The following is a 21,667-nucleotide window of genomic DNA, read 5'->3' as shown; positions in this document are numbered from 1 at the left end:
CCACTTAGCAGGGTTCTGGACTGTGCTTTCCCACACGTGTAGGGCACACACTAGCACACTGCTTACCATTAATATCCTGATTATGATTAATTAAAGCAATTAATTAAAAACTAAAGAGAAAAGTAAACCAGCGGCAGGGAAGAGGGAGCAGGGCTGAGCAGCAGGACAGCCCATGGCCATTGAGGCCACAGCCACCCCCTCAGCCACCCTGAGGCGCCTCCCGTGTTGAAAATCATGAATTATATAATTCAATTCCAGTGAACATTAATTTGATAAAAACGTATAAACAGGTGAGAAAGTTTTTTATCAGCTTCTGTGTGGAGGCCCAAAATTTTGTCGGGCACCCACAAAAGGCTCGTGGCCAAGGACAAAGCAGTGCTGGGTTCTTCCTTCAGCTGCTCTTTGCTGTTCTCTGTCCCCCACAAAATCAACTTTTTTATTTTCAGATTTCAGGCCGAGGAGAGCTGGACAGAGTCCCCTGTCCTTCAGTGACTTTCACTTTTGAAACATCAAAGGTCTTTCCTTTGATCATCGGAACAAGCCACCACTTAGCAGGGTTCTGGACTGTGCTTTCCCACAGGAGTGGGGCACACACTAGCACACTGCTTACCATTAATATCCTGATTATGATTAATTAATTAATTAAAAATGAACGAGGAAAGTGAACCAGCGGCAGGGAAGAGGGAGCAGGGCTGAGCAGCAGGACAGCGGCCACGGCCGCCCCCTCAGCCGCCCTGAGGCGCCTCCCGTGTTGAAAATCATGAATTATATAATTCAGAGACAGTGAACCTTAATTTAGTAAAAACGTATAAGCAGGTGAGAAAGTTTTTAATGTGGAGGCCCCAAATTTTGCCGGGCAAGGCAGAATTTCACACTGCCCAAGGACAAAGCAGTGCCTGGCGGGCTGACGCCAGCACTCCACGCTCGGGGTTTGTTTTTCCCGACATTTCGGGAGAATTCGGCCGGAGCGCGGCTCGCGGCGGAAGTCACGTGAGCCGCGGCCTGTGGGGCGCCTCCGGGCCCCGCCCCGCCCCGCCGGGCGCAGGCGCGGTGCGGGCGGGCGCGGGACGGCGGCGGGCGCGGCGTTCCCGCTTCGGGCCCCACCGAGCCGCCGCGGCTCCCGGCGCATTCCGAGCGGGCGGCGTCGGGGGATCGCGGGAGCGCCCCGGGGCCGTGCGGCCTGCGAGGAGACCCTGCGTCCCGCCCGCCGCAGCGTGGGCCCCGCAGCGTAGCGCCCGAGCGAGCGAGCGAGTGAGTGCGGCGGGTCCCACGCGTGGGGGGCGCGAGGGGCGGCCGGGCCCGGATGGAGGGAGCGGGGATGCGGGGGGATGGCAGCGGCGCGGGGCCGCAGGGCTCGGAACGCGCGGATCCGCCCGGTGCGCAGGCGGCGTCCCCGGCACGGAGCGAGCGGAGGGAGCCGGGAGTCCCGGCGGCACGGCCGCCCCGGCTTCCGCTTCCTCCCGCCGGGAGCCGCGGCCAGAGCGCTGCGGCAGCGGCGGGCCCGGCTCCGCTCCGCGCCCCGCGGCGCTCGGGCGGTGCCGCCCCTGCAGAGCCCCCGGGAGCCCGGGGGGTCCGTGCGGGTCAGCGGAGCGGCTGCGTGTGCTGATGTCGGACTAGAGCTGGGTAAGCGGACGGGTGTCAGGGGAAGGCTCTTCCCCCAGAGGCTGTGGGGCACTGCCCAGGCTCCCCAGGGAATGGTCACGGCCCCAAGGCTGCCAGAGCTCCGGGAGCGTTTGGACAACGCTCTCAGGGATGCACAGGGTGGGACTGGCGGGGTGTCTGTGCAGGGCCAGGGCTTGGACTGGATGATCCTTGTGGGTCCCTCCCAGCTCAGGATATTCTGTGATGTGTTTCTGAAAATACTTCTGTCTCAGCCTGTTTGTAACGCGTGCTCCAAAAACTTGGTGAAGTTTGTGAACTTCAGATGTAGGTTTGTGTTGGTTCTCGTTTCACGGGACACAATACACTTCAGGTTCTCTGTTAGATCCTTTAAATGCTTTTAAAGAGAAACTCTGTAAACACAGGGTGGTGCAGAGAACCTGGAGCCTGGGTCAACAAGGTTTTCCCTACAGGCTCTGTTAATGTGCTCTTTCAAAAACTCAAATATTTAATGTAATAATGAAACTAATACATTTAAATAATATTATAATATATACATAATGTGAATATATGCTACATATGTAGAATGCAGATTGTATATACAGAACACTATTAATATATAGAATATATATACAGAACACTAATTTATTCTAAATTAAAAAATAAAATTAAAATGTATTACATAACATAACACATTCTATATAAAAATTATGTAATAAAATAATAATTTAGATAAAGGTGACTTTAAAATCTTTAAAGTAACTTATTTTTGAGCTTTTCAGTGGGTTAGATTGAAATGATCTCCCAGTGATTATCAAGCAAGGATGTCTGCTTTCAGGACAGAGTGGATTAGGGCATTTAAATATGTATACACAGGCCAGTCTTTGTCCCAGAAGCTCTGGTAACTTGACCTTATTTGTGATGTGTGTCAGACAAAATTCAGGACTTGGATGCGAGATCTCCCAAGACTGCTGTGCTGCTGGATTTACTGTTCTGAAATGTTCCAACATGTAAACAAGATATCTTGTAACAATGTATTGTTGCAATTTCTGGCTCTGAAATTCAGCTTTTTGTGGATTTCTTTTGTCTTTTTTTCTGGGCAGGTCTTAATCACAAAGCCAGGGGGGTTTTGGAAGAGTTTTAGTTGTTGTGCTTGCTTGAGATTTAAATTGCAACAGAACTACATATTTCCTTTGGAAAGTTGTCATATTTAGTGGCAGAAGATATGACCATAGTTAGTAAAATACCTCTTTTTTCACATGAAATTCCAGTAGTGTGACTGCTTGCCAGGTTTTTTAGATAGAAGACATGGTAGCTGGATTCATTCTTTGGTTTTGTACACAGCTCATAAGTAGTACTTCAGTGAAATGGGACTGAGAACAGTTACAGACATTCCTTCTGCAAAGATGATTTTGCTTTATCTCACAGAGATAACCAGAAAAATGATGATTTTTCTGCTTCTCAGTAATTGCTCTAAAATCCATGGCCTGACTTATGTGTCCTTTGTAGGATACATAAGTAAGCCAATCTCATTTATTTGTAATTTTTTCCGAATTTTCAAATTAGTAATGGCCAACCAATCCAAATTTTTAAAGGAGAGCATTGTCTTCAGTCTTAACCAAGCTCTGCTCAGTTGATTCAGTGGGTCCTCATCAGTATTTATTGTAGATGTTACAAAGCAACTCACTTTTTCTTGCTGCTTACACAGGTTTCCTGAGGTGGCAATGTGGAGTGGGATAGGGAATGTTCTGACCACAGCTTTGGGGTTTTTGTAGCCCTTCAGAGTAGGAGTATGTGAGTTATGGTTCTGAAAGGAATTTTTCCAGCTTCTAAAGAAAATTTATCCCATAACTGAACTGTGCATTTCTGTTGTTGCTTTAATTTAAGATTGAATATAGCTGATCACCACAGCTTTAATCTCAAGTGCTGCTGATGGTTTTCACCACAACATTTGGTTTTCAGTTGTCATTTCAATCTTGACCTGCTTCTACATGAATTGCAGTTCCTGTTTTTTTTTTTTTTTTGTTCTAAGAATACAAATTGAAGATCACTGCCACTTAGAATTTAATTTCTGTGCAATTCTTTCTAGGATTTTCTGTTTCTTCCACACAGGTGTGGAAAAATGGCAAAGAGGATTGCAGAAAAGGAGCTGACTGACCGAAACTGGGACCAGGAGGATGAAGCTGAAGAGGTAAAATACACATTAGCCCCCCCATGTACACTTGCAGATAGTAGAGTAGCTGTTTACATTGGGCTGTGTATCTTGTGCATAAAACTCACAGCATAACTGGTTAAAAGTTTAGCAATTAAAGATCATTTTGTAGAAGTGGATTTTTAAAAAGTATTTTTATAAAGCTTCCAATTATGCAGACCATATAGCAAAGCAGCTTTTAAGGGTTAAAATTTCATCAGTGGTTCTGGGGAAAGGAACTTCATGTTTCTAGAGGGAACCCCATGCTTGTTAAAATGCTTTTGGACTCTTCAAAGGTGTGATAGGTATTTATTGAATTGATAGGAAAAGCAGACTTGATTTCTGAAGATAAATGCTCTGTATGCCTCCAGTATTTTTTTTTTAGGGTCAGCTAATTTTAGAGCTACATTAATTTCAGCTGAATTTCCCCACACAGCCAGAGGAATTAGGCAAATAGTTAAGTTGTATGTTCCACCTGATTGTAAAAAGAGATTTTTACCTTTAATGTTTCCTACTTCCTTATGGCTCAGGTTTAAACAAACTGGTTTAGTTTTTGTCCAGCTAAAAGTATTAAATGCTTGCACCTGTAAATGTAAAAAAGAAAACTGTCTCTTCCAGGAATTTGAAAATAAGAAAACTTAACTTAATTTCCTCATTTGTTGCAGGGTGGTGCTGAGCCATTAGCTGTCTTTGCTAGTGTTTGAGCTACAGCAGGCTGCTGGAGCTTGCCTTAGAGCCCACATCTCCATACATCTGCTCCCGTCAGCAGAGGGATCTTAGAGCTGTTTTAAAAAAGCAACCCAAAACTTACATTTTTTGTTGTAGTAAAATGGAGATAGCACAATGAGAAATGTAGTGCAGGACCAGAAGGAGTTTTCCAAGTGTCAGCTCACATTCAGGTGGCTGGAAAGCTGATTGACAGTGCTGTATTTTTGGAGTGGGCTGGTTTTTAACTTCTTCCCTTGTTTGTTTGGTAGCAGTGTTACAGTTGTGTTCAAAACCTGATCTCAGCCATCCCTTCTTGTTGTGTGTTTTGAATACTCCACTAATGATTCCCTAACTTCCTCTTCAAGGTGGGAACATTCTCTGTGGCAAGTGAAGAGGTCCTGAAGAACAGAGCTATTAAAAAAGCAAAGCGCCGAAACGTTGGGTCAGAGGTAATGTAGTCACTGAACACGGGTGCTGGAGTTTCACTCAGTTACAAAACACAGCATCCTGCTCAGGTTTTTGACTTCCTTGGGTTTGCAGTGAAGCTGAATAAAGTTATCATTTCAGCTCACCAGGTCCTATGTGCACATGAACTTTGGCTTTACTGTTCCATGCTAAGAATATGGCTAAGGAAAAAAAATGTTAATACTACTATGACTGGGTGAGCAGGGTGTTCTTGCATATTTTTGAAGTAAAAATAAAGAATGTTTCAGACACAATGTTGTTTGCAAATCGGTAAACCAGCTTTACTTCCATTTTTTGTAGAGATGGAAGTATGGAAATGCAAAGTTATTAGTTATCCATACTGGAGGGCTGGGGGATCTCAGAAGCTGTATTAGTAAACACCCAAATACTGAGCTGCTCTGAGAATGAGAAACATGTCTTCTGTTAAGAATGCTGCTACTTTTTTTTCCTTCCTCCCTGTCAAAAGTTTTAGTGCCATCTACTCTTTGCACTAACAAATTTAAAATTGAAAGGAAGTTGGCCTTTGTTACAGGTTTAGTCCCTGTGAAAGCATTTTCCCAGTCCAGCCAAATTCTTGTCCTTCCAGAAATCCTTGACAAATGCTTTGTTGTTTATATTTTTCCCAGACATTCTCTGAACAAGGCATGCATCGTGTCAGAAGTAGGCCTGGAGCTTTGTGTTACACAGATTTCTTTAGGACTGGATGGGACTAGGCACAGTTAGGAGCTAGACAGCCTTCTCCTATGCTTTTGATTTTCCTTCTTCAGTCCAAGCACTGTCCATGAGGAAGCTGCCTTAGCCCACTAATGCCTTGAGTAGTTTTAGCCACAAATGTGGTAGAGGATAGAGTTAAATAAAGGATTGTACTGGAAGGAGGTGATGCAAAACATAAGCTACAGCTTGAGCAGGAGAGATTCAGGGGCAAATGGAATAAGAAAAGTAGAACAGAGTGAGAAGGGGGACCAGATGGGTTGTAGAAGTAGTCAGGAGACTGGGAGCAGGCTGTTAGAGCTGGAAGAAGGGCTGGTGACAGCTAAGGACTGTGCAGCCCCTCACTCTTCCTCCTTGTGGCATGAGGAGGAGAATCAGAAAAAAGGTTAAAAGCCTCGTTTGAGATAAGAAGAGTTTAATGATTGAAATGTAATGATCATGATGATAAGGGGACCAAAAAAGAAAGAAAGAAACCCCAAGAAAAAGCAGTGATGCACAGGACAGTTGCTCAGTACCCACTGACCTCATTCCATCCCCAAGCAGCAATTAGCTGCTCCCAGCCACCCCAGTCCCAGTTTCTCTGCTGGCCATGACATTCTGTGTTCAGGTCACTGTCCTGGCTGTGCTCCCTCTCAGCTCCTGGTGTCCTGCTCACTGGCAGAGCATGAGACACTGAGAGGTCCTTGATTGCAGAGAGCACTGCACCCTTGTTATCAAAATTCTCTTACCCTGAATTCAAACCACACCACTGTACCAGCCACTGGGAGAAAATTAACTATCCCAGCCAAAACCAGGGCAACAGGCTGGACAAAATCTAAAACACTGAAGAGATGACAGGACAGCTGAAGTTGTGTAAGAAAGCTGTGAAATACTTACAAAAAGCAAAACTTGAGACTTACTGATGTTCCTACATGGAGCAAGCAGAATGCTGCAGTGAGAAAGACAGCAGTTTAACTGGAATATCCAGAGAAAAAGGTGGGACTGATCAGAGAGAAGCACAGTAAAAATGCCTACCTAGGAATGAGAAGCAGAGGACTGCACTGGAAAAAATAGCACAAAAGGAAGCAAAGAGACCCTTAAACACAAGCTAAACCTAAAATTGACAAGCTTTGCCATTTCTTCAGTGGCAAAAGCAGAAGAAACTCGAAAGCAGTTCTCGTCTCATGTCCCAGAGACACTGAAAGTTCACTTAGAGTAGTAAAAGTTCATTACCTCCAAAGGTCTGAAAATTGCAGTGCTTTATTTGCATATTAATTGTACTTTGTCTTTTAGAAACACCTAAGAAACTATACCATAAAATAATACAGTTGCAAAGACAGTGATCAGAAGTGGGTAATAAAAAGGTTGCAGAGATAAGATATTCTGTGGTCAGGTACAGTCTGTCTTTGCATCTTCTGTCACATTGGAATATTTTGTGTAAATCACAAGAGGTTTCACAGATGACTCCAGAGTGATGAGTGGATTAAAGTATTGGGCTCTTGACTGCCATTGTAAATGCTAAAAGTTGTTTAAAATAAACCTGAAGTTACATAATCCTCTGTAGTTATTTAAAGAAAACAAGATGCTGTGAATGTCTAATAGGTAGTCAAACACATCCACAGCTCTGAGCAACTTCCATGTACCCACATCCCAGACCCAGTTTATTTTCATACCAAACATCTGAGTCTTTTAAAAACAGGAGCAGTGTGTGTCATAAGGAAGCTGTTAATTTTGTTTGCATAGCTGACACAGTAATGCATGGAATGACAGGCTGAACTAGGGAAAAATAAACCAGGAATATTAAATGGGGATAGGATCTGTGTGGAGGAGATGTTTGTAACTGGTTGTCTCTCTTTATTTTCCTCCCCAGTCTGAAAGTGGAGGAGCTTTTAAGGGGTTTAAAGGCTTTGTATTGCCTTCTGGAAAAGGAGGAGGTGGCTTCAGTGGATTTGGGAATGGTGCAGGAATCAAGCCTTTGGAAGGGCTGTCCAATGGAAGCAGTAGTGTCTCCAGTACTCCTCCTTTCAGCAGTTTGAAGAGCACCTCTGAAACACAATCAGCATTTGGTAAGTTTTAAATGAGCACGCATATTTATCAACACCTTCAGTAATTAAATTTGCAGGGTTATTTTAGTAGTGAAAAAACAAATGTAGACCATCTTATAGTTACATTTTAAGGTTTTGAGACTTTATACCTCTTTGTAAGATTTCTTATTATTTTAGAGTGCTGGAGGGACAAGTTTTCACATGGACACAATTTAAAGAGGTGGCAACTAAATTCACATTTCTAATACTGGAGATAAAAGTTTTTTAGGCACAGATGGAAATAGAAAGCACTGGCATAAGGCAGTCTGTAAAAGGTATAAAGCATCTGGTAACATGTCCCAATTCTTTGAATTTAAATAAAAAATACATGCTGCATAGCTAAAGTCTTCATCTTTTTTCCTTGTACATCTGATGTTGCAGGCAGTCTTACTAGAATTTTATCTGTTACAGTTATACCTACATTTTTAGACATTTGAAATACTTCAGCATGTTGAGCTGTCATTCTTTGGAATTCCCTGCGGAATATTAGTTCTGTCCCTTTGTGCTGGACATGCAGAAATGTTAACCCTGTCACCACAGAATTTTGGAGTCACCACGCCATAGAATACAAATGGTGGAGTTTGAACTTTAGAGTAACTTGGATTTCAGTGAGCTTGAATAAATTAAGGAAAACTGAAATATTCAATGAGAATTTTTCTAGTTTGCTTCTTAGGGTTTTTTACACAAAAGTGCTCAAAAGCTTGAAAAATTATGGGGTAGTGCACTCAGGGTGATTTAAAGCACATTTAAAGCACAAATGGCAAGAGAAGTTGAGTTTTTTGATTTACTAAGCATTACAGCTTGCTGACGTTGTTAGATTTTGAAGGTTTTGGCAATATATAAAACATGTATTTTTTTAATGTTCTGTACAAGATGTCTTTGGATATTATTTTTATACACCAGTGTGCTCCATCTACCTTATCTGTCCCTTACTTGTCTAAATGAAAAATTGGATCTGCCCACTGGCATGGGAGAAACTGGGGCACAGTGTGACCCAAAAGAAGGAGCTCAGCTGAGTAAGGATGAGCGTTCCAATTAAGAAATATTGTACATGTTAGGCTTTTAAGAGAGCTGTGCTTTCTGGGTTTAAAAAAAAAAAGGTTCTAAGCCACATTTCTCACTAGGTCTGCAAATCATCTGTGGCTAAAAAAAATAACAGGGCTTATTTAGAAAATGAGTTAAGTTGGATATCAGGGAAGGGTTCTTCCCCCAGAGGGTGCTCAGGCACTGCCCAGGCTCCCCAGGGAATGGTCACAGCCCCAAAGCTGCCAGAGCTCCGGAACAATTTGGACAATGCTCTCAGGCACATGGTGGGATTGTTGGGGTGTCCTGGGCAGGGCCAGGAGCTGGACTCGATGATCCTGGTGGGTCCCTCCCAGCTCAGGATATTCTCCAATTCTGTGTTTTCTCTTGTTCCAGCATCCCCAGTGTCAAATGGTCCCAGTGCTGCCGTGTTTGCTGAGAAGAAGGCTGCGAGCCCGGCCGCCAACGGCGGCAGCCAGCCCTGCTCCTCCTCGGGCAGCGCCCTGAGCGCGGCTCCGGCGCGCGGCTCCGGCGCCTACCACAAGCAGCTGGCTGCCCTCAACTGCTCCGTGCGGGACTGGATCGTGAAGCACGTGAACAGCAACCCCCTGTGCGACCTGAGCCCCATCTTCAGGGACTACGAGCGCTATCTGGCCAGCATTGAGCAGCAGCACGGAGGCAGCAGCGACAGCGGCTCCGAGAACGAAAGCAGCAAGACCCCGGCCCCGCAGGCTGCTCCTGTGTTTGGGGGTTCAAAGCTGCAGCAGGGCTCCACGTTTCTGTTCAACAGCAAAACTGAGGAGACCTCAGACAAAAAAGCTGAAGCCGCGTCAGAAAAAAGAGACCCGTTGTTAGGAGCTACGTCAACTGTCTCGTTTAATTTTGGCAAGAGTGTTGACAGTTCTGTTTTGTGTTCCCTTGGTTCAGGAACGCTTAGTAGTTTCTCATTTTCACCTGGGAATTCAGGTTTGTTTGGAAAAGATGCAAACCAGGCCAAATCTGTCACTGCAGCATCCACCAGTTTATCGGAAGCTCAAACAGACAGTGGCAATACTGATGACAAAGGTAAATTCTATGTATTTGTATCTATAGTTATTTTAATGGTCAGCTGTGAGTGCATGTGACTTAGGAATACTAAAATTGCAATATTAAGTTCACTGAGATGATGGCATGGTGCAGTGTCTGAGGAGGTTTAGGCTGGATATCAGGGAAAGGTGCTCAGGCACTGCCCAGGCTCCCCAGGGAGTGCCAGAGCTCCCAAGGCTGCCAGAGCTCCAAGAGCATTTGGACAATGCCCTCAGGTACAGGCCAGTATGGTTGGGGTGTTCTGAGCTGGACTTGATGATCCTGGTGGGTCCTTTCCATCTCAGGAAATTCTATAGTCTGTGGTCATCATCATTCTTAGATTTGAAAGTGCAGAATTATTCCCTTAATCAGGAGAACACAGCCTTATGTAAGCAACACCAAAAGTATGTGCTTATCAAGACTTACATACTTCTGTCAGATTTGTACTTTATATAATATACAAAATAATTAAATCTGAGGACAGGAATTGATGAAATTTAAAGCAGCTGGTATGTTCACCTTTGAGCCTGCTGGACTTGTCAATCCCACTGCTTTTCCTAGTAGGTTTATCAAGAGATCCCTGCAGTAAAAAGCATGAGATACAGAACAGTTTAGTCCATTTTACTTAATAGATTGTAAGGAGGCCTCCAAAGTTACACAGTACCTAACAGCTTTACTCTGGTCTTTGCCTGTGCTGAATACAGTAGGCTGATAGAAATCCCAGTAGCTGAGGGGCTGGAAAGGCATAATCTGCCACTCTCTTATCTGTCATTCTGCAACTAATTCTCTTCCCCCAAATTAAATCTGGCTCTTGGAACTATTTATTGTGCTCTGCTTGAACCCATTTGTGGAGCATACTCTGAAATGTGAAAACTGTTACTGATCGAACAGAACCTTTTGACTTACTGAGCTTTATATTGTTGGTGTTTGATTGTTTGGTATGGATTGGGTGTTTTCATCCCACTTAAACTGAAGGTGAGGATGAAGTTGCTTTAAGAGCTGTATGAAAAGCAAGTAACACTTTTTGTTGTAGCTGAAGCTGCTGCAGAGTACACATGGACTGAAGGGTGTTCTGGCTGTCACTGACCAGCCACGTGTCCATGCTAGCCATGGTGGGCATAAGGGACTCCCAATACACTGCCAAAATCTGTGCTCACAACATTAACATATTAAAACTTTCTGTTTAAAGGAGGGGAAGAGGAGGAAGAAGAGCCGCCAAAAGTCATTGTTAATGAAATAAAAGAAGATGATGCTTTCTACTCAAAGAAGTAAGTGACTTTAACTTGGTAAATAAAATTAACACCTGTATTTACTCTGTATTGCTGTTCTTCACCACTGCAGTGTGTAATTAATGACGTGTCCTTGACTTCCTAATAAATAAAACTTGTTAGGAATCCACACAGAATATGAACTTGTAAAAAAATTTAATTACAGGCAGGAGTTTGTAAGATCTTACTAAAATTCTTCTGTATTTTGGGCACAACTCTAATAGTTTGTGTTGTACATGTGATCAGCTTTTTTAACAAGTGAAGGTGTTTCTGCCTTCATCAGGTTTTGTACAGTTAAGTTGCAGGACCTTGGGCCTTTACTGCAGAAACCTTATACAGTACTGCTGGAAAATCCACCAGGTGGATTTGCATAGCCTAAAAAAAGACTCTTCAGTTGGAAAATGCTGATTATTATTATATAAAGGAGTGAGCAAGTTGTGCTTTTAAGCTCAAAATGAAACTGGCTCCACTAGAAGCAGTTTTTCAAAGCATGTTCAGTAGTCCAAGTAATTGTGTGTCTGCTTGACACTCAGCAGAGAATTTGTCCTGCTACAAAAAGTCATTAGCTGTGTCTGAAAAGTGTGTGCTACTTCATTAAAATGGCTTTAGGTTTATTAGAGCCTCACTTTAAAAATGTTTATAAATTGTACACTTAAGTCCTATTCCAACTTCAGAATGATACAGCCAGTTCTTATGGCTTTCTAATTAGTTTTTTATTTTTAAGTAGCCTACATTTGTTGCTCCTCACAGGCCCTGAGTACAGGTTGCTGTGCCTTTTACTTTTATCATTTCAATACTGAAAGAAATAATTCACTTTCTCTTTTATCTCCAAGTGCTGTCCATTAGCAGGTGAAACAGGACAAAGAATAATAAAGATTTAGGTTGCTCACAGCATGTTAAATCCTGATTACTGTTACTGTGAGACAGATGGATACGTGTATCTGGGAGATACCTTTTTATTTCATCTCTACATGGCTGCACAAACAAGGATTTCAGTTTTATTTTTTTCTCCACAGGTGCAAATTGTTCTACAAAAAGGATAATGAATTTAAAGAAAAAGGTGTAGGAACATTACATTTAAAACCAGCAGGAAATGAAAAAACTCAACTCTTAGTACGAGCAGATACCAATTTAGGTAAGTACATTTATCCCAGTAACAAGTCTTGATGTCAGAATTCCTTGCTAAGCATTAGGCTTTTTTGGGTCTTTTTTACATATCATTAACAGATACAATTAGTGAGAACCTTTCTACTTTTTTTTCCTAAATCATTTAGAATACTGACAAACGCTTGGATGCCTCTAGTGAGCATTACAAAAGAGAGCACATGGAGCAGTGCAAGAAGCATAAACTAAGCACTGTGACTGGATTCCTCATTTGCTGCTTCTCCCTTGTCCCCTTCCCTTTCTCCTGTGTCCCCCTACTATAATTTGATATTCAGGTTCCTCCATTTAAAAAAGGAGGATGCAGATTTTCTCATTTCTAGTGAGGAGAGAAATCTGAGAGCAATGGCCATGAATAGATGCTTAGGAAAGAAGAAGACAAACATACATGATGTTTATGAATTGCCTTCCTTCCAAACACCACCCTAAATCTCTAGGTAGTATCTATTCTAACACTGTATTACAATAAAAGCTAGAAAATGGCTAATGGTAAATTTTTCCCCTCCTCAAATGCAGGAAATATTCTGTTGAATGTTCTAATTCCACCTAAGATGCCATGTTCAAGAACCGGAAAAAACAATGTTCTCATAGTTTGTGTTCCTAACCCACCCATCGATGAGAAGAATCCAGCTGTTCCTGTCACTATGCTAATAAGAGTGAAAACAAGTGAGGATGCAGATGAGTTGCACAAAATCTTACTGGAGAAAAAGGAGGTTTAAATAAGTTGCAGTCCATAAATTGAGGAATTATTGCCAAACTGCTGCTGCTCTTTTTTTCTTCCATAACTTCATTTGAACATTTAATTCTTTACTCTGATATTAAGAACTGTTATAGGAATTCTGGAAAAATGATGTGAGGAAAAGCTAAACTAGCTAATAAAAGCTTTAATAGAACACAAGTGTTGGACTGTGCTCCCTCATTTTCAGTATCTAAATGCAGGACCTCTTCTGGATAAAGCACGTGGATGTCAATCCAAGCATCTGTTTTTAGCACCAGTCGACCAAATGGACAGAAATCTGGGTACAAAAACATGGTACCAGAGCTTCCTTACAGACTGTAATACAATGCAAGCACCTCCTGTTTTGGGAAGGGAGGATGGTCAAGCTTACCTGTTGCAACTGTTTCTAGACCACAGCTTTTTAATTGGTCTGTTGTATTCTGGTGAGACTGACTCTTTAGACTCAGTGACAGCACTGCTCCCCACCAGTGCTGATCTCCATTCTGCTGGGTCTGTGCTCTTGCAGAGCTGTGTGCTTTCAGGACTCAGAGACTGCAGATATTTAACAGAGAATTTGCTTGTGTAGTCTTGTTGACAGTAGTGTTTCCTGCAGAGGAACTGTCAGTTCTGTTCTCACTGTAGCAACAAGCCAATGATGTGCAATATAGTACAAGCAGACAACTGGAAGTTTTACCTTGGACACACTGGCACCCCCTGGCTTCTGACAGGTCAGAAGCAGAGGGTTGCACTTCCACATGCTCCTTGCAAGGTGTTTGTCCCTAGTCCCAAAACCCAGCTGAGGCAGAGCTGGACATGCTGCATTGCTCCTGCTGCTGGTACTTTGCTGAAGAGAGCTCAAACTTCAGGACTTTCTGTTGCCCTTGCCAGGAGACACGTGCACAAGGGTGTGTGTCAGTGTGTATTTATCCATGTGATAAAAATGCTGCACTGCATTAAGCAAAGCAGCAGAGTGCAGAAGCTTTCTGTTGCATGTGGGGAGCATGGGGTACTTTGTAAACTTAGTTTTCAGCTGTGATAAAATTAACCAGGTGGCAATAATTTGGAGATCAGAACATTCATTCTGGTCTTGGTTTTGCTCTCAACTTTGTCAGACCATGTTTGGTAGTTTAATAATTTTCTTTTTTTCAAATGTTTGCTGGAAACTCCTTCCCTAGTAACTTTTTCTACTTTGCTTCCAACTCTGGGACTTCTCCAAGAGCTTGATGATAATATGAAACTTGAACTGCTCTCAGATGTGTCGCACTGACCAGCTCTGGGAAAATGGAACAAACATGCTGTTTTGCCTCTGGCTAATGTGATACAGAGGAAAAACACCTTTCCTTAAAAAAAAAAAAAAGTCAGTGTGACACAATTCATACAGGGGACCTGGTAATCCAGCACAGTGCCATCCTGTGGGCAGGGAACAAGGAATAACAGCATTGGATGAGGTGCAGCACATCTCACCTGTACCCCTGCTCTGGGGGGAAGCAAATGGCTGCCCCTAGGCCTAATTCACTGCACAATTCAGGTTATGGCCTTTTTCCCCTCTTTGTTAAAAGGAGGAAAATCTTGATTTTATCTATAGCCCTGTTGACCAAAGTTCCAAAAGAAAGGCCTTTGCTCACATTTCAGCCATGCTTAGTGTACAAGAATTGCATTTTTAACACTGGAGTGTGAAGGGAGCTTAGATGCCATTTGAGATATTTGAAAAATAAACTGGTGCCTTTGGGGGTTTCTTTTTGCATCTGGCTAAGTACTTAAACCATTAAAAGTCAGTGACATTGCTTTCCTCAAAGTAAGATGCTTTTTAAAAAAAAAAAAGTCTTGCTGCTACCTAAATTGGAGGCCCAAAGCTGACAGGGTGTGTCTAAATGTGTATGAATGAAAAACAGAATGCTGCCTAAGAGTTTAGTCCAGGCTCTGGTCCAAGGGCTCAGTTAATTTTGCATTTGTCTTTTGACTGTAGTGTCTTAACCCTGTCTCTGTACACAAAGGTGTATAGACAGAGCTCTGGTTGTACATCCCATAAAGAAAAGCTCTGTCTATAAAAGCTTGGCCTTTTCTTTGCTTACTTCTGAAAGCTCATGGATTTGGAAACATTCCTTCATCCTTAGAAACGTGGACCAACAAACTGAATTTAACACTTCTTTCCTTATGCTTGCCTCTAAAGAGGGGCAGTTGTTAGGTTTTGCACACATGGATGTGGCCCAATTCTGACAATACACCTCTGGCCTGTTTCCAAGCAGAGGACACAGAGTGAATGGAAAAATAAGTAGATTAATAATAAATTGTGTTGGAAAGAATTAAACCTTTCCCTAGCCATCGTAGCAAGTAACACCTGAATTCTTTTGTGCATGCATTTAATCAGTAAAGCCAGGTAAAAAATTGAGATGTCACCTTAATCAGAATGTCAAATATGTGCATAAACATATAATTTTGAACATTTTACATGGGGTAAATTGCCTCTAAAAGGACAGGGAAGAATTTCCCTGCAAAGCAAATCTTAATCAACATCAATTCATGGTGACCATACCATTCTGTGGACTATGAAGCAGGAAAAGATAGTCATACACTGACAAGCTTGGTGCTCAGGTATAAAGCACGGCCTTTTCCAGCACTTTAGAAATTTTTGATGATGCTTCAGTTTCTATTTAAAGAATACTAAAATACAGAAATGCTGTAAAAGGCCAGAGATTGTTAAATAGAAATAAAGGCCTTAAATTAAAAAGCAAATTTCATGGAGACCACAGACATCAGTGTACTACTGCCTTCATAACAATCTTCCACATGCTATCCAAGGAAAGAATTTTGATCAGAATTCCAACTCAAGGAGGCATTCCTATGTCTTGGCTGGTAATGTATTTAACAGCTGGATATCAGATACCTGATATTAAAGATGCAAGTTTCTGTCCCAATTTGTGTTAATGCCTTCGTTGTTCCAGGTGTATGTAGATGCTGGAGTGTCTTATCCATTCCTCCTCCTCTAATTTTGAAGTTTCAGCTGGAAAATAAACATCTCTGCTTTTCTTAATTGTCAGAATAATTTCTAAGGGAGATTATTACAGTTGGCTTGAATTTTATTTAAAAATTATTAAATTGCAGTATGCAAGGTTTAATTTGGGAGGGCAACACTGTGTTCCTCTAAGCCCTTTTGGTTGATGGATGTGAAAGTTTATATTAAATTTACAGTTCAAATGAACATACTGTAGAACATAAACCAATCAGGAGGTTTGCTGTGCTATTGAAACTGAAGTTCAGCTCCCTTTGCAGCACTGTAACATTTAAACTGTCATTAAAGATTGACTTTCTGATGCCTTAACTTATTTGCATTTGATAAAATTTTGTAGCTGGTGCCTGTGTGCAGAAATTACCTGACATTAAACAATTTGAAGTGGCATGAGCTAGTCTAAATCCAATGAGGATGCTGAATGTGATGATTTGTTAGTTGTTAGTAGATTTCAAAATGCTCTGAATTTTTCAGTGGATACTTAAGTTTTACATAACGTGTATGTTAATGTTTTCATTAGTTCTGATACACTGAGGTCATGTACAAAAATCCATGGAAAATGTGAATAAATGAATGGAAGATTCATTTGTCTTGTGTGAATCGCTTTCATTTTGAGTGTATAACATGGAGTAATAAAATGAATTGTACAACCAGTTGCTTGCAGGTGAACTCCTGCCTGGAAAATTCTGCTCCTAAAAGAGGGAATGTCCTGCCCTGCCCATTCCTGACTTGGAAGCCTGAAGCCAGTTCAGCAAAATGCTTCCTCCTTGTGGGGTCAGTGAGCTGAGCCAGCCTGGAGCAAGGAGCTGGGGCTGCCTTGGAGGGCAGAGGGAGCACCTGTGCTCACACAGCAGTAGAGTGACTGCTAGAGACTGACCTCTAAACCCTCCACATGAATATTACAGGATTTAGAAACCACATCATCTAGGTCTACCTGATAACCCTTACTGAATTTACTCCAGATCTTGCCTAGAGGCACTAACCTAAAGTCAGGCCCAAGTGATTCTTTTCTTCATTGGTTCGTGACAGTTTGCAAATACAAGACAAAAACACCAGAACTCCCACTGAATGAAAATGCCTCAGACTTGTCATGCCAAGTATAGTTCAACTTCATGCACTTGGGATACTTGTTGGCATTATTTCACATTTTGGACACTTCTTTCTTCTATTTAAAAGGACTGTCATCACTGTTTAGAGGCTCCCAAGCTTTTGGCAGCCATAAAGAGTGTGTTAATCAAAATCAGGCTCTTTCCTGATCCAGCAGGCAAATGCTCTTGCAGGCAGCAACTGGAACCATTCATGTGCACAGCACAGCAAGAGCTTAAGGTGTGGTGCTTTGGGCTGGGATAACCATTAATTTTCCCAGTAGCTGGTAGTGGCTGTGTTTTGGATTTTTGCTGGAACAGGGCTGATAACACAGGGATGTTTTAGTTACAGCTGAACGTGGCATGCACAGAGCCAGGGACTTTTCTGCTCCTCTCCCATCCCACCAGTGAGGGCCTGGGCACAAGGAGTTGGGAGGGGACATGGCTGGGACAGCTTTTCCCAGCTGGCCACAGGGACATCCCAGACCATACGGTGTCATGCTCAGCATACAGAGCTGGGGGGAGATGGAGGAAGGTGGGACATTTGGAGTGACTGTCTCCTCATGGAGCCTGCCTTTCCTGGGATGGCTGAACACCTGCCTGCCCATGGGAAGTGGGGAATGAATCCTGTTTTGCTTGTGTGCATGGCTTTTGCTTTTCTGTCAAACTGCCTTTATCTCAACCTATCAGTTTTCCCACTCTCACCCTTCTAATCCCCTCCCCATCCCACCAGGAGGAGCAGTGAAGGGCTGAGCTGCTGCCTGGGGCTGTGTGTGGGGCACAGAGCAGTGAATGCTGACAGTAAGAAAGTACACTTTAATCATGATCCAAACAATGCCTCAACAGCTAAGTTAGCTGCCATAAAAAACCTCATGCTAAAGACAAAACTGAAAGGCAAATGCAGAGCAAGAGCCAGCTGAGTAACAGTACCATCTTTGCAGGACATGGGAAGGTGTGAACAAGTTCAAAGTTTGGACAACAGCTTTGGTAAAATACTTGCTTCATAGGAAGTTTGCAAGAAAGACAACTAAAATTGAGTTGGAGAAAAGCAACAACCTGCTCTGAATATTCAGGAGAAGATGGCTGGAAGGCAAACCTCTGCACAAGCTACAGTACATTACTGTGAGCACATGAAGCTGAGTGAGTTGCATGAAATACAGCAGTTGCACCAAGGAACTAAAGTACAAGATGAATAAAGAAGCAGCAGCAGAATTCACACTGTTTGAAATAGTCAATATACTTATCCCAGTTTCTGTTAGGTTTGTGTATTGCTCACTTTTCAGGCATCACACTTGTTTAGAAATTCTTATTTGCATATGAGCATCCTGCATATGGATATTTATTTTGATTACCATCAAAATGGATTATGATGAGAATAAATACCCATAATAATCAGTTTAGTGGGTGTTACTGTTAGGGACATCATAACCTTTACTGAGAGGTAACAAAGAAATTCATAAGCTCTGGAAGTCTGCAGAGGTTTAGCATGGATGACATAATACACTACAAAATTTTTTGTCTAAGGTGTGGTTGATGCTGTATCTGGAGCCCTACCTGGACTGGTGGGCACTTAGGGGCATTCTTCTCACCTGCAGGTAGCAATTCTGTTGATGGCAATTCCAGGAAAAGCTTGCAGATGGTTAATTGTAAAAAGAAATTTCTAATACTGAAAAGAAAATGGTGGTTGACATGCCAAACTCATTTAGGCAGTTTATGAAATCTGTTTCCTTACCTTTACAGTGAAGTCAGAAATGACACCTGTGCTGATCTCCTGTGCTGGGCAGGGTGAGCACAGGCACCCATAGCAGGAAGCATGGCATTCTCACCTGTTGCTGAGAAGCAACCTTCAATAACAACTCTTCTTGCTCCTTGATGATCTGTTTTTCAAAGGAAAACTTAGTCTGACACTTGCAGTGATGAAAGAGTTCTGGCAACTCTCTTGTCCTTCAGGAGCAAAGGAAAGCATCTAGACTCAGCACAGGATTAAGGCATTCTCTATATCCAGCAGGTTCAGATGAAGACAATGATTGCATCAGAATTTAAGGCTGTGTGGGACTTCAAAAAGTCTGTAGACTTGTAAAGTGCTTTTGCTGAATCTCCACAGCAATACTGCTGCAGCAGGAAAAGCAACACTGCAATCATAACCACACTTTAACGTCTGGGGGAGATGGGAGGTAGAAGAGCACGGGGTGAGTCAGCACACATTGTGAAATACTCATTAATGAGCCATCAGAATTGCCCAAATGTTGGCACCAACAGGTAACAGGGAAAACATTGGTGCAGCTGTAACTCATCTTTTGAGACAAAGCTTTTTTGCAGTGTAGGTGCTCTCCACTGAGCTGTTCAGGAAGACTTTGTATTTCAGAAAATGATCAGCCAGCACCATTCATTTCAACAAGGGTTTAAAAACTGTTCATTCCCATTTTCCTTTGAACAGTTTGTCTGAAGTGAATTCAGGAACATGCAGTTTAACTATCTGCACACCTATTATTCACATATTTAAATCATTACCTCAAGTTCAGCAGCTTCAGCAGAATGCTCACACTGCCCAGGAGCAGCAGCAGCCCCATCTTCTTTGCTGAACATGCACATCCTCACCCTCTCCCACTCCTCACACTCATAGGAGTGTGCTCCCACCAGGAGGTTTTGCCTGAAGATCTTTCTTTCTGTGCATGAAGTACACATTGTGTGAATGTCCAAGGACAGCTGTGTGGCAAGTCAACTTTATCTTCTGCAGTGGAAGGGCATGTGCCTCACATAAGTAAATCCTGTTTGTGTATACAAACCCTTCTGAACAAAAGGGTGGATAATCTAACTTGGTTTTCATGCTATCACCTCAACCAACATTAACCCTACTAGGAAAAGCCAACTAGCTTGTTTTGGGGAAGTTTCCTAGCACAACCAAGCATAAATTACTTATTTTCAACAATCAGATCACTAGATCTCATAGTTACCTCTCCAAGGAACCAAGCTGGGGACAGAGTTTGAATTAACTTGTATTTTCCTTGATGTATTTTAATGTTTTCTTAACTGATGAGCATCAGCTCCTCATCTACACTGTTAATTGAAAATCAGACCCATATTCTTCCTTTATTTTACTCCTTTGCTTTCTGCAAAGTTTCATTACAAGTTTCAGGAACAACACACTTCTCAGAAGAGTACACAAGTAACTGCTAACATAGAGATTCCTAGTTTTCCTTTAATCTCCAAAGTGTGATTTTACTATGTGTAATCTGACCTTGTGTGCCAAGCAATACTAGGGTATTTCTTGGGAGGAACTCTCCAGGTTTGGCCAGGCAGGACACAACACTCCAGGACAAAAGAACATGAGCTAACTTAGCTGCCCAAAGCGGGGACACCACAGAGAAAGATGTTCTGCCACACTTCTTTTAGTATATTCAAGAAATTAATTTCATAAAGATGGGAAAGCTTTTCAAATATGTCCATGGCAGTCTTCTTTTCCCTCAGCATTTGGATTAAAAACTAAACCCAAAACCAGCAAACCTTTTCCTGTCCAAACTTCTTGAATGACTAAGCAAGCAGGGGAGGTTTATTACCACCCCTCATGAGGTTCTAAGGCTCTTTACTTTTTGTAATGATTTAAATAATGCTTCTCCATTATGGCTGCTTCCAAAACCTTTCAACTTGAAGCATTCAAGGAAAAAAAAATTACAGCTTGTTTCAAAGCAATATTTTAGTATTTCCCAGCCAGCTAAGATTCCTGCCTACTTGCATGAGCAGTCACAAAACAACACTGCCAACAATCTGCTCAAACATCCATGTAAAGAATTGAGACATCCTGTTCTTCTTAAGCTCTGTGTTTTATTTCTCCCTAATATCCCACATGTCTCCGAGCTATCACACATGGCTTAGGATAAATGTTGTTACCTACCACATGGATTTATACAACATCCTGGTCTGGGATTTTTTGAAATGAAATCATCAGCACATCAACTCCTGGACATAGTTGGTAACATTTGTTCAAGGAGTGTTTAACTAATTTAGACAGAAAAATCTCCTGAATGTTTCCAAAAATCAGGTGGAGAGGGAGGATTCAGAGCCTTGCATGTCTTTAAACCAAGGCAGATCCCTGCCAGTACACACAATTCAAGGCAGTGTAAGCAGTGCAGATCTAAACACAATTTCATTTTTCTGACAATTCACAAATCCACATTGAAGTTCTTCCTGAATTAATCAGGAAGAAACCATAACAGACGTCAGTCCTCACTATTATACACTGCACAAACATAAATATGACTCCATAATCAAGTTTAGAACAAACCACAGATCAGTTTAGCAGGGCTGTTCTAAAGGCAAGAACGAAAACCTTTTGTAAACAAATTCAGGACTACACTGACTTTTACCTTCTTCCCCCTTATCCAAGGTCAAGTAGTCAGGGACTGATCACTCAGAAGTTCCATAACAAAGAAGCTTTGCTCCAAGTGCAATCAGAATGAAGAGCAATGAGGCCCCTCTGCCACATGAGCATCCATCTGGCAATGCCTACGTGAGTTCTACCACTGGTGCCTGCCACCAGGAAGGAAAACAAATCCAAACTCCCAACAGCACCAGGCACAGTAGAGAGAAAACACCACTAACAGAG

The 21,667-nt window shown here is 42.3% G+C and overlaps 1 protein-coding gene across 4 annotated transcripts; it reads left to right on the top strand.

Moving 5' to 3' along the window:
* The first annotated feature begins 1,028 nt into the window (after window positions 1-1,028).
* Window positions 1,029-16,564, top strand: NUP50 (nucleoporin 50). Of its 4 annotated transcripts, none has more exons than XM_064421168.1 (8): window positions 1,029-1,251; window positions 3,689-3,790; window positions 4,864-4,947; window positions 7,524-7,719; window positions 9,157-9,825; window positions 11,015-11,093; window positions 12,110-12,228; window positions 12,771-16,564. In XM_064421168.1, exons 2-8 carry the CDS (start codon window positions 3,722-3,724, stop codon window positions 12,971-12,973), a joined length of 1,419 nt encoding a protein of 472 aa, XP_064277238.1. In that variant the 5' UTR covers window positions 1,029-1,251; window positions 3,689-3,721; the 3' UTR covers window positions 12,974-16,564. The 4 variants fall into 4 exon arrangements, with proteins under 4 accessions (XP_064277238.1, XP_064277239.1, XP_064277236.1 ...); XM_064421169.1 differs by having other exon boundaries at window positions 1,030-1,251; window positions 3,712-3,790; XM_064421166.1 differs by having other exon boundaries at window positions 1,116-1,247; window positions 3,712-3,790.
* The last annotated feature ends 5,103 nt before the right edge of the window (window positions 16,565-21,667 follow it).

Source organism: Passer domesticus, chromosome 5 (genome assembly GCF_036417665.1).
Source record: "Passer domesticus isolate bPasDom1 chromosome 5, bPasDom1.hap1, whole genome shotgun sequence".
In the NCBI taxonomy this organism is placed as follows: Eukaryota; Metazoa; Chordata; class Aves; order Passeriformes; family Passeridae; genus Passer; species Passer domesticus.
This window is presented reverse-complemented; position numbering and strand designations above follow the sequence as displayed.